At 44.2% G+C, this 13,306-nt stretch overlaps 1 protein-coding gene across 1 annotated transcript in view; it reads left to right on the top strand.

Annotated features, from left to right (window-relative positions):
* The window catches only part of DDX31 (DEAD-box helicase 31), a 73,493-nt gene that overhangs the window by 248 nt on the left and 59,939 nt on the right, over nt 1–13,306 (top strand). The window contains exons 2-6 of the mRNA XM_061433959.1: nt 4,470–4,726; nt 4,834–4,909; nt 5,937–5,980; nt 7,234–7,304; nt 8,213–8,277. Of these exons, the coding sequence (XP_061289943.1) occupies nt 4,470–4,726; nt 4,834–4,909; nt 5,937–5,980; nt 7,234–7,304; nt 8,213–8,277 (513 nt within the window). The remainder of the gene's footprint in view (nt 1–4,469; nt 4,727–4,833; nt 4,910–5,936; nt 5,981–7,233; nt 7,305–8,212; nt 8,278–13,306) is intronic.

Raw genomic sequence — 13,306 nt, 5'->3', positions numbered from 1 at the left:
CCTTCTCCGTCGGGATTCGAATTAATTCCGCGGAGTTGAGGTGGGGAAAAGTCACTCATCGGGTAGCTCCCGGAGGAGTCGCTGAGCCGCGCGTGTCTTAAGAGCCGACCACGGCCTGCAGAGACGCGCTCGGAGGGGGAGCGGAGCGGGCGGAGGCGGGCGGAGCTGGCAGGGGGCCTCTTGTTAGTTGAAGGCGGGGATGAGAGACTTGTCACCCGAAGTTAGAAACGGACTGTCGGGGCGTTGAGGCCCTTAGCTGCCCCATCTTCTAATCTTCTCTCAGACACTCTTATGGGTCAGTTTGTTTCGGGAATGAGGACTGGAGGCTAGAAATTTCTTTTAAGAGTGTTCGAAACCGAGACATACATCGACGCGCCATGAAGGGGTGGGGGGCGGGGAAGAAAAATACAACTCGTCAATGTAATATCTTCGTTTGAGAGACAAAGATGCCTGAAATTTAGCCCAAACCAGAGCAGAAAATTGGTTTTTAGGATGGCTGACTTAGCTCCTAGCTAAGAGGAGGACTATGGGACAGAAAATCTGTTGAAAAATCTTGTTGCCTTAAATGACCAGGAAGGATACAGTTTGCTGCCAAAGAAAGTGTGCGTATGTGTGTGTTTTCTCAAAAAAGCATCATTTAATGCCATTGAAAAATTATTTGTCAAAGTTCGGTTCAGTTCCTTTCAACTAGTGTAGTGCCGCTGAAGTTTCTTGAGTTTATATCAGTTCATAGCAACTGTTTGGATTATTGTCTAGAGTTTTTTCGTGGTAATCAAGTTTAGGATTTAGATTCTTGTAAGTAAAAACTTTTCGGCTGGGCGATTTTGTGGCTTCATCTATACTGAAGGGGGAGGGAAGTACGAAAGAGGCAGTTGGGCACAGGGGCTTTGAAATAGGACAGACCTGGGATTAGATGCCAGCTTTGCAACATGCTGGCTCTGTGACCTTGAAGAAATTACTTCACCTCCCTGATCCTCACTTTTCCTACCTATAATATGAGAACAGTAATTTCGACTTCGTGTAAGGTTATAAGTCATATTGACTCCATTTTGGGTGATAGAATTGCTCCATCAGGTCAGTAAGGTGCTTATACCAAGTACATGCAAGACATAGAAAACACTGACTGAAAGTTCATTGAGTGGGTTGAATAAATAAATGTAAGATATCTGGTTTTATGATTGCTTGAACCACTGTATCAAAAGGATATTGTTAAACAGCTGTCTGTGTTGGCCTTGTCTGCGTATTTGTTATGTCTTGAATGAGAATTCTGTGTATGCTAACCAAATTTGCTAATAGCCTGAAGTTGGCATGAGTTGCTGATATACTGGACTTGGAAAGACCTTGACAGCTTAAATTATGCTCTAACACTACACAGAATGTTTTTCCTGGGAAAAAAAAAAAAAAATATATATATATATATATGTATATACATATATATATACACACACACACAGATTTATTGTAGGAAATTTGCAAAGTAGATTAAAAAAAAAAACCACAATTGCCATATTCAGAGATAACTCTGGGTAACATTGTGATGTTTATCCTTCTAGAAAAGAAGCAGAGCATAATAGGGATCAAACTGTACATGATGTTTTCTAACCAAACAGGATACAGTTTCTAAATGGTGTTGCAGCATTACTGTTAGAAACTAGGCTGTGGAATTAATGCTTGGGCAAAGCCTTGATCCCTCAGTGATGCGGGGACGGGTCACCCCCCATCGCCACCTCAGTGTTGTTAGCTTAAGATGGGGTAATACCAGTACTGTATGGCCCAGTGACATCACTCATGTAAGTACTTAGCATACTGGCTGGTGCAAGTAACTACTTAATGTGCTTGTTAATATCAAAGACTGTTAGGGCTGGATGGGCCCTGGAGGTTGTCTGCCATATCCCCTTTTTAGGCAGGTGGGGGAGTGGACGCAAAGACTTGCATATTTTTAAAGAGATCCAGGTATATCTTTTCTCCTCTGTGCTCAGCTGCCACCCCATGAAGCATTCCTGTATCTTTGCCTCCCTCCCCTCCCCGTGGGCCGTGGTAGTCTTCTTGTTTTGTGCCCTTAGAACGCTTTGTCCACACCTGTTCTGTAGTACAAATACAGGTTTGGTTTGCAGTCTTACACTTTTGTCTCATCCACTTGTCTCTGACTTCTTCATGAGCTTGTCAGATCTTTGTACCTTTAGAACCAAGCTACCTGACAGGTACTAAGTGGTCAGTTTTTTTTAATGAATATGTTGTGGATGCTGGCGGCCTGGGGACTGACAAGTAGAACAGTGTCCAGAGTACAGAAAAGGATCATTCCATGACGTGTTGTTCATTCATCCTGCAAGTATTTATTGAGCACTTACTTTGTGCCAGACACGGTCCTGTGCAGGGGATGCAGTGCTATCCAGCACAGGCTTGTCTGTTTATAACAATCTAACGGGAAAGACAGACATCACACAGCAAATGACACCCTGTATTTACTGATCCACTGAGTGCTACAAAGGAGAAGGGTGCCAGGAGAGCCAAGGACAGGGACCCTGCTTTGATAGGTGGAGGCAGGAAGTCTGGAAAGGCTCCTCTGAGGATGCAGCAGGTGAGCCTGGATTTGAGGAATGAGTACAAGAGGGTGGGTGGGGACTTGGGTTTGGGAGTAGCATGTGCAAAGGCCCTGAAGAGAGAAGGAGCCTGGGATATCCTCAGAAGTTAAGGAAGACCAGGATGGCAGAGAGTAAAGCTGAGGCTGGTGAGATGGGCAAAGGCAGATTCTTAATAGCTCAGGTCACACATTCTGGATTTTAGCTTGAGCGCAATGGAAAGCCCACCTGATACTGTGTTTAACTCGAAACACTTAAAGAGATGTTGACATGGGAATAAAGAATGACTAGGATGTTAAGGGGTCTAAAGTTTGTGTCCTCTTTGGGGTATTTAGTCCAAAGAAGGAGAAAAAAAATGGAATTCTGTGGTGAACAAAGGAGTGTTGTGCACAAGAGTTGGTGCCGAGAACAAACTGCAGACCAGGACTTGGATTTTCCAGGAAACAGATTTTGCCTGAATGTCAGAAAGAACTTCCTGACCCCTGGAATTTGGCTGGGAACAGAATGGGCTGCCTCGTGGGGTGGAGAGCAGTAGGAGGAGGTGCAGGCAGGAGCTGCAGGGACGCCTGGCAGGGCTCCTGTGATGGGAGGTCCACGCATGCGCAGCGGGAGAGGCCTTTAGGCCTTTTTGTGCTTCAAGAGCCTGTGATTCTATAAACCAAGCAAGATCTGCACATTTCATCCCATCTTGCAAATGAGACCTGATTCTTGACTTCATCTCTTTTAGTCTGAAAATTTGGGATTTTGTAAAAATAAATTTGTGACATTTGTAAAATGAAGCAGATTATCAATACTAAATGTTAATACCAATGCTAAATATTAATACCAAATATTTGAAGTTATATATATTGAATTACCTGGCTACAGGTGCCCTTAGGGTTGCCAGGAACAGAGAACTGTTGTTAATGCCAGGTTAGTCAGAAGCTGACAGTCACAGCTAAAGCAAACTGATGTCTGCACACAGAAGTCATGATCTCAAGCCAAGAGGAAGATAGCGTATTCCAAGAGAAACCAGAACTCCAGAATAATAAGCCCCAGCTACTCAGGGGATGTTTGTATATTCATGTGTAATGTGAATTGGAAGAGAAAGTCAAGGAAAATAGAGGAATTGGATATTCTTCTCCTAGGGGAAGTTTGGACATCATGCATTTAACAACATTCATGTTACGGAAATAAGAAGCAACAGGCAAGAAGATATCTCATGTTGTAGCCCGTAATCGGTGATCAGATGGGGAATGGAAAGGCGAGATGCGTTGGGAATAATTGCAATGGAGGTGATGGATGGAGCATAATTCTCATTTGGAATGGAAGCTGGGAGGAGGAATCGTCTCCAAACCCCCTGAATCTGGGGGAGCAGCATGAGGGCAGAGAATGACAGCCGTCCAAGCACTCGGGCTAGGCGGTAATGAAGGTTCCGCTTCCTGGGCACGTGCAGTAACTGTCGGGCTTTGTTGGTGGAGAGAGGCAAGATTCATCGCTCCTCTTCCCCATGCTTGCCGTGTAAATGGATTCCTAGGGATTTGGATCACCTTAGCTGCACATTTCACTAGGTGGGTCCTCCCTTCCCTGCAAACAGACTCCAGTTGTTAACATTCAGTCTTAAAAATGTCTCTCCCTTGATGATCTTGGTGGAAGTGGAGGTTAAGACAATTGGTAAGGTCTGGTAGATGTATCAGCTGAGATTTGTGGGGGTTTTTTTTTTTTCCTTTTTGGGGAGAAAAGGGCCGAGTTAAAGAATCTGATTGCAGACCCTAAACTTGCTTGACATATGGGGAGTAATAATCTCTGCAGGGAGAGATGCAATTCTGTGGGCAGTCAGGCTTCACTCTGAGGTCTGTCTTCATGGACTGACGCATCTCTTGTCACTCTTTCCTTTTGGGAACAACGCAGCAAGCAGCGGCCACCAAAAGAAAATGCCAGGCGTCCAGCGAGGCTCCCCCAGCGAAACGGAGGAGCAAAGCCTCTTTTCTCCCGGCCAAGAAAACTGCCGCTAAAGAAACTCGCAGGACCCTGAAGGGGAAGGCACAAAGGACATTTTCTCCCAAGAAGCCCTCAGCCGGCGCGAGGGATGGAGACCAGGAGCGGAAGCCGGGCGCCAAGACTTCATCGCTGTTCAAAAACAACCCTGAGATCCCAGAACTCCCCAGGTATGTCCAGGGGCAGACGCCCTGCAAGAATGAAAGGGATTAAGTGTCTTCTGCCCTTTTCTTTGTCTCTTGGAACTGATGGCCTGCATCTTGTTCATTATTTGCAGACCTGTAGTAAAGCAGGTGCAAGAAAAGGTGTTCACTTCAGATGCTTTTCAAGCCCTGGACCTCCACCCCCATCTCGTAAGTATCCCTCCTTGTTTTCTGGGTGTCTCGATTTTGGGGGTCTGTTTGTTCATTCAGAATGTCTGTGAAGTGACAGTTCTAGGAAGATAAAAAAAAATCAAAGAAAGGTTATATCTGCTGCAGGTTACCCAGCTAAACTCAGATTGATAAGACACTTTTCTAGGACAGTTCACGTGAGCTTAGGAATCTGTTCACTGTCCTCACCCCGACCCCAGCCCACCCCCCTTTTTTGTTTTTTGCTCACCTAACTCACTTTAGGACTGGGACTCCACATATCTGACTTGAAGACCACCTCATAATTACTGGATAAATATGGCATCAAGACTGTTTTGGGTGCCAGTGTCACGGAGAGGGAGATGAACTGTCATCTTGCTATTAAGGGAGTTATAAAGAACTGAAGGAAGAAGGGTCTTTTTGAACATGGACACTTAACAGAAGCCAAACAACCGTGAATGAGTGTTCCAGTTGTGTTTATGAGTAAGGCGAGAGAAACACTTTCACTTTTAGGAAGTCCAGATTTTTTTGGCTCAAATGGTCATGGCTTTACCTGCTTCTTCTTTCGGGCAGGTTACCTGTGCTTGTGTTCTCAGCTCAGAGAGCAGCAGCTTTCCACGCCAGGGTACTGTGCACACTGGGAGACGGGGCCTCTGTGTCTCAGGGGCTGCTCCGCGTGTTGTAGGATGTTTGGCAGGCCCTGTGCTCACCCAGTGCCAGGCGCATTCCTGCCCCCAGTTGTAACAACCAACAGTTTCTCCAGATGTTGCCACACGTCCTGGGCAAGCTGGCAGGGAGGCAGTGTGCAGAACCACCCCTAGTTGAGAACCACTGGTTTGGGACAGGCTGGCAGGGGGGCAGTGCACAGAACCACCTCCAGTTGAGAACCATTGGTTTGGAGGAACTTGATTGGATTGTGATTCATCAGTTTTTACCCCAGTATTTTCCCCTTCTTTGCATCCTTATTTGCATTAAATGTATTTATACCAAAAAATATATATAAATTATTTTTTTTTGTCTTTTCTCTTAGATTTCCACAATAAATACAGTCTTAAAGATGTCTAGTATGACCAGGTAAGAGTTCTGGGTCACTTGATTTTCTCAGGATTTAAGTGGGTATAAGCAAATGAAACCTGAATTGTCCCAAGAGGACAGAAAACTCATGTCTTGGCTTAGAGAGCAATGCCAGGTTATTAACTCCTGAGGGCTTGGTAACCACTCGGCTTCCCCACGTAGTACATGGGACTGGGTCTCCATCCCTGCCACCCTCAGCTCTAAACTCTTAAGAGGTCTCTTGTCCAGAAGTGGTCTGCGTGGGATGCCACTGTGGTCTATGCTGCCCGAAAATAATTTGTCTAAAATACAGAATTTATCTTGTCATTTTTTAGTAGCAAGAGGTAGAGTCAGCTACAAGATAGGAGTAAATACTTGATTAGATGTAATGGGATGCTGAAAAAAGATTTTAAATGTTAGTGACAACACCCCCGCGCCCCCCCCCCCCCCGCCTTGAGTATGTGTGCTCATGTACGTTTTAATGTCACCTTTCACTTAGAAGGAGCTGTTAGTAAAAGCATCAAAGAGAAAATGAGCCCCTATGTTACTGTTTTGTTCAGTTTTAGCAATCAAATGTGATTTCCATATCCTTTCAGTTTCTTTTAAATTTTATTGAAATATAGTTCGCTTATAATTTTTAATTTCTGCTGTTATAGCAGAGTGATTCAGTTATATAAATGTAGATTCTTGTTCATATTCTTTTCCGTTGTAGTTTATCACAGGACGTTGAATATAGCTCCCTATACTATGCAGTAAGACCTTGTCATTTTAGTTGTTTGTTTGGGAATACACACCTGGATACACATCTTACCATGTCCGTGGCAGTCATATTTGGTTTTCTAGAGTCGGCAGCAATTTCTGGCTGTCTGCGGGGCCCACGAGCCCCCCTTTCCCTCTTCTGCTTGGAAATCTTTCCATAACGTCTTATTGCTTCGTATTCCCTGGTTCACAAGATAGAGTACGTGATGTGCTTTGTGGTGGCTCCAGCTTGTCATCATGCTGGTCGCATTTTTCTTTTTAATTAGTGTAGCATACCAGCCAATCTCTGGGTTGCCTCAACTTTTTCAGCCCCATAAGTTTCAAAAATTCAACTAGGGTTTTGCCCTTCTAACCATCAAAGGCTTCTCAGCCCTTCCCATGACTGTTCAGGGGACCTCCAAGGTGACGTAGAGCCTGGGTCAGTTGCATTCTGTGGATCTTGTGTCTCTGCCTGTAAACCTGGGCAGGTAGTACATCATAGGTAAGCATGTGCTCTTTCTTTCGGGCGGCCCAAGCGTTCAGAAGCAGAGCATCCCCGTGTTGCTGGAAGGCAGAGATGCCCTCGTGCGATCCCAGACGGGCTCAGGTCAGTCATCACTTGATTTCTGCCCTTCCTCCACGGTCATGTGGTGAGCTGTCTGTTGATGGTGGTGGCTGCTTTGTTTGGTGGGGGGAGGGGAGGCTGTGCTTGCTTCTGATCAGAGCCCTGAAAGGAAGGGGATGATCAATGGGACCACAATCAGGAATGATCAGAAAGGAGTCAGGTTCCACAGTCATTTCTCAGCGCCCCTCCCAGGGCTCTCTCTACCTGGTCCCACCATCTATGGCTAGAGCCGTCCATCTTCACTCCAGTGGCAATGAATATTTTTTTCTGGTGTTGAAACACTCTTGCCATGAGCACGCACTGATCAGATGCCAGTTGTTGTGCTCAATCACGGAACACTGGTTTTGTTCCAGAACAGCCTGGAAGGGCTTTTCTGACCTCTTGTGCCTGTAAGAGCAAGTCAGCTATCCTTTCCTCCCCCGCTCAGCCACTGTCCAGATGGGCGGAAGCCCAAGGGTTTTGCCATCCATGGTTTCTCCTTGGATTCTGGAGGCCAGCTCTGGGCTTCCAACTGGCTCCTGACCGTGAAAGCACCACAGACGACACTTCTGCCTTCAGAAGCACCTTTGAGAGGTTGAAGGTGACCCCGGGGAGGGGAGCTTCTCTAGTTCCTAGGGACATTCACTGAGCTGAGCTTCTGTGAGACTTGGGGAGAGTATCATTGTCTCCTTTGCTAGATGTTAAAGGAGCGAAGCTGCAGGTTTATTAGAAGCACTGCATTCACAGAGCAGAACTAGGAGCTGTGACAGACAGGTGACTTCCGTTTTCCCCTGAATGTGAGTGCACTTTTCTATCTCCAGACTTCAGGGCGGTGCCAGTTTCCTTTACTATTTTTGGTTTTCTGATGTCCTCAGACTCTGGTTTTAATTCCTCTTGTCCTCTTTTAAAAGGTAAAACTCTTGCCTATTGCATCCCTGTGGTCCAGTCTCTTCAAGCAATGCAATCCAAAATACAGGTGAGTGGGAAGGCTGTCTTTCTGGGAGTTCCCTGGTGGTCCAATTGTTAGGACTTTGAGTTTCCCTGCCAGGGGCCTGGGTTCAGTCCCTAGTTGGAGAACAAATATCCTGCAAGCTACTCGACAAGGCCAAAAAACAAAAGAAAGTGCATTTTTTCTGTTATTGTTCATGGTGCATATGAAACCATCAAACTGAACCAAAGCAGTTAAATCTTTTCACTTAGCTTTGTTTTCTTATCTCTGTTTAATTCATTTACTATGTAAGCATGTTGCATCTAAAGATTGTGCCCAGAGTGGGGGATAAAATAAAAAATAGAGCAAATAATAGACAACTGTAACAGTCATTCTAGCAGGTCTCCTGGGAACATTTGTAAGATGCTACCTATGTGTCAGACATGCTGCTCTATGCTTTGTTCATGTTATCTTCTTGGCTTGCTAACTGCCCTAATCGCACTGAATTGGAAGGAATTACTGTTACGTCAATTTGAAAAAAAACAAGGAGACTTGAAGTTAAATACCATCCTAAGGCCATGCGGGGAGTGAGCCTGAAGTTGGGTCTCCGCCTCCATTCTCTTTGGCTCCAAAGGCCAAGCTCCTCTTAGCAGAAACGGTTAGCGTTATATTAAAAACAGGGATTTGGCACAAATAGTAGAAGTGAAAATAAGCACCCCATCAGTGAGTGTGGCAGTTGGGCCGCCTTGTGTTTTGTGTTTTCTCGGACCTCTCTTTAGTTGTGAAACACACTCGGCACCTGGGCCAGAGGGGCCAGAACTAGGTTCCTTGGCACGGATCCCGAGGAGGCCGCATGAGTGCCGTGTTCCGTGGGCATCAGTATCATCTCAGAATCCAACTTGAATCTCACGAATACACCCTGGTTATTCTGAGTTGAGAGGAAACGGTGAGAATAGAAATAGGAAGCAGAGTAGTTCGCCGGCAGATGAGAAGAGCCGGTTGGTCACTTTTCCCTTGGTTTGGGCACGCAGACTTGGATGTGTGCCGAGCCTTCCTGTTACTGCAGTGACAGAATGAATAACGATAGTGCTGGGTTCTGGTCCACAGTCTAAAACAAACACCTTTAGTCCAGACTGACGCAAATGAGTTATTGGCTAAACAGATGGGACAAGGGGAAGCCCTTCCTTACAGTAGAAGTCCAGTGAATTCGTATAGAACATCATCATGTAGCAAATGCCACAGTGATACTGCTTCAGGCAGGAATCATCAGAGATATGAAAGTGAGCGGATTGAAGTGTGAGGAAAATGGGATATTTACACACTCAAGTTATCTTTCCAGGAACTAGAGGAAAAGATGGTACCTTTATGGTGGGGGGCCTGGCTGTCACCACCGCATCCACGGGCTTACGGGGGACCTCACCAGTGCGGGGTTGTGTTGACCTCACAGGTCTCCTGCTAGGGGGATGAAGGATAAAATTGTACTTCCCTGGTTTTCTTTCATATATATTTTTTTTTCTTTTAATTTTCATATGTTTTTGTTGTTTGTTTGTTTTTGGTTGTGCTGGGTCTTCACTGTTACACAGGCTTTTCTCTGGTTGCAGCAGGTGGGGCTGCTCTCTAGGTGTGGTGTGAGGGCTTCTGTAGGTGCAGCTCCCAGGCTCTAGGGCACGGGCTCAGTGGTCGTGGTGCATGGGCTTAGTTGCTCCGTGGCATGTAGGATCTTCCAGGGTCAGGGATTGAGCCTGTGTCTCCTGCATTGGCAGGCGGATTCTTTACCTCTGAGCCACAAAGGATGTCCTTCTCTGGTTTTCTTGCCACAAATGCACAATTCTAATTTGATCACAAACATCAAATAAAGCCAAGTCAAAAGACATTCTACACAGCAACTGGCAAGTACTCAAACTATTAAGGTCACAGAAGACAAAGATATACTAAAGCTCTACCCCAGAGTGAAGGAGACGAAAGACACGACAGCTGAGTGCTGTGTGTGGCCCTGAATTGGATCTGAGTCTGGAAAAAGGCGTGTTAGAAAATCAGTTAACAAAATTTGAATAAGGTCTATAGATTAACTGATAATATTGAATCAGTGTTAATTTCCAGTGTATCAGGTTGGCCCAAAGGTTTGTTCAGATTTTTCCATAAGATCTTAACATAATGATTTTGAGAATCAATGTCATATAAGGAAGCTGGGAGGAGGGGGTAAGGGAGTTCTGTGAACTATTTGTGTAGTTTTGTGTAAGCCCGAAATTATTTCAGAATGAACATGTTCAAATTTAAACTTTATTTAGATGATTTTAAGTCAATAAAACAAATCCTACGCTATCATTCAAGTGACAGAACCTTATGTAGTTATTGAAAGCGATATTTTCTTCAGTTCCTCTTTGTGAACTCAATAGACACTCTTGCCGTGTTAACAAAGGGAGGTTACAAAGCAGTGTGTATAATGATAGTCCAGTTTCATGGCTGATGGTCGTGTATACGCATATATATATGTGCATGCACACTCAGAGATGAGAAAGACACTTTTCAAACTAATACTGGTTTTCTCTGAGGTGGATGAGTGGGATTCTGTTTCCTGTGGATGACTGGTGTTTTCTTCCACTGGGTACTTTGGAGTGCTGGGGTTCATACAAGGGGCTTTCACATTGTACCCGGTACAGATTAGAGGAGAAGTATGAATTATTAGGTCAGTGTGGTAAAGTCTCAGCTCTTTAGATACTCCAGGAGAACGTCTGTAGACAGTGGAGGGTTTTTTCCTTCTTGGAAAGTTGCAGGGTTTGGGCGTATATCTGAGTTGGCGTGGATCCCACAGTTCCAGTGCAGCTGACTCATTTCCTGGACCCGTGAACTAAGGACAGCAGAGATGCAGTTGTGTTCCTAGAGTGGACAGCATGGTGGGGCTCTGCTCAAAACCTGGCTCTGAGTGAGACGTTGAGCGCATCATTCCATCCCTGTATGCTCCAGGGGGGAATCATGGGGAGCCTGTGTCCTGGGGTTGCCAGGATTAAGGAAGGCGTTGCACCTGGATAGTAGAGCCCTGCTTCCCCGATCCTGGCAACAGTACCTGCCCGCTCAGTGTCCTCATCGTCAGCAACGTGGACTTGTATGAAGGGCAGTGTTCTGAATTGCTTATATTCAGAGCATTAACCAGCCGTGTATGTCATTGCTTTTATTTACTCAAGTATTTTTTTAATATCAATAACAGCTCGTTTTATTAAAGATGGAAGTATTCTGTAGAAACGGTTTTCCAAGCCCAAATTTATTTCAAGTAACATTCAGTATAGGCCCTTGTGGTTCAAAGTAAACGGATCTGGCCTGTTAAAAACCCGTCTGGAGGGAGCAGCGAATTCAAGGCACCCGGCAGAGGCTTCAATTACTGTAGTGATGGGATAAGAACGGACCAATTTTCTGTGTTTCCACACTTTCAGCTCCTTGGGCTCTCTTTTTTTTTTTTTTTAAACATCTCATCCATCCTTCCTCACTCACTTGTGCCTTGCGAGGAACTGATTGTTCTTTCTTCTTCTCTGTGTAGTAACACCTTTTGAAATGTCAGAATCTCTAACGCTGCGGTGTTGATACCCTTGTACTAACATGTTTGCCATCCCCCGCCCGGGCTTCAGCACCGTCTCGCAAAGATGTTGAGTACAGACACCTCTAGTTTGAATTCCAAATCTTTTTCTCCTTGTGGGTAAATATTTCCTATGCAAAACATGAAAACCATCCTTGTAATTTAATTTGCCACTAAATCTGTGCTTAGCTTCTACACTAATGTGGCTTTTTTTTTTCCCCAAGATTTTTTTTTTTTTTTGATGTGGACCATTTTTTTAAAGCTTTTATTGAATTTGTTACAATATTGCTTCTGTTTTCTCTTTTGATTCTTCGGCTGCGAGGCATGTGGGGTCTTAGTTCCCTGACCAGGGATGGAACCCACACCCTCTGCATTGGAAGGTGAGGTCCTAGCCACTGGCCCACCAGGGAAGTTCCCTAACAGAGTTTTGGTTCCTCCCCTATGTGTCCCAGCACTTTGGAGATGCAGGGCACCACTGGACCCTTTTCAGATTACTTTGTTTTCTTCTATCATTGTTACAGTTATTTATGGATATAATGTATATGTTAAAAAAATTTCTTGAAGAGTACCAAAGAACATACAGTGATCAGTGAGTCATTCTACTGCCCCTTGGCCCAAATAGCACGGCTCTTAGGATAGTGTGGTCCTTATCACCAGCATCTTGTTTATCCTCCCAGGGATATTCTTTGGGTGTAAAGTAAGTCTGAGTATGCATAGTTCCCCCCACTTTGGCTGAAGTTTTTGTTTGATACAGAAATGGTTGCTTGCTATGCACTGTGCCTTGCTCGTCTTCACTTAATATGTTGGGATGCTTTCTTATCATTGCTGTGTTGACCTGCTTGGTTTTTTTTTATGGCCCCCTAGTATTCCACTGGATGTTTGTACCATAAATTATTGAGTCATTCCCTCATTGATGGAATTTATGTTGTATTCAACATTTTTCTACAAAGCAATTAAACAACTTCTTTACACACACTTATGAATCTTTTTGAGAAGTTCTTATAAATGGAATTTGTATTTTTATTTGGTAGATAATGCCAAAATTGATCTTAAAAGGAGTTTCACCGATTTTCATTCCCACCAACGGTGTACAGGAGTTTCTGTGTCCCTGTGCCTGTATCAACACTGTCGGCTGTTTTATTTTTGCTCATCTGACGGGAAAAATATTGTGTCCTAGTTTTAATTTGAATTTCTCTTGGGAGTAAAGTTGAGCATCTTTTCACATGTTTAAAAGTCATATATTGAATTATTATTTCCATAAATTAACTGTTATGCCCTTCTCCATTTTTCTGTTTGAGTTGATGGTTTTTTTATTTTTATTTTTAATTGAATTACAAACCTTTATAAACTAAGAAATGGTCTTTTCTCTTATGTATGGCATATTTTTCCCCATGTTATTTGATTCAATTTTGTTTAGGTATTACTTTTTCATCGTGAAATTTTAAATTTTTTGTGTAATAAAATTCTACATGTTTTATAGTTTCTGAGTTTTATGTCATCTGTAAAAAG

This window comes from Bos javanicus, chromosome 11 (assembly GCF_032452875.1).
Source record: "Bos javanicus breed banteng chromosome 11, ARS-OSU_banteng_1.0, whole genome shotgun sequence".
Taxonomy (NCBI): Eukaryota; Metazoa; Chordata; class Mammalia; order Artiodactyla; family Bovidae; genus Bos; species Bos javanicus.
The sequence above is the reverse complement of the archived record's forward strand: the minus strand, read 5'-3'. Positions and strand labels throughout refer to the sequence as shown.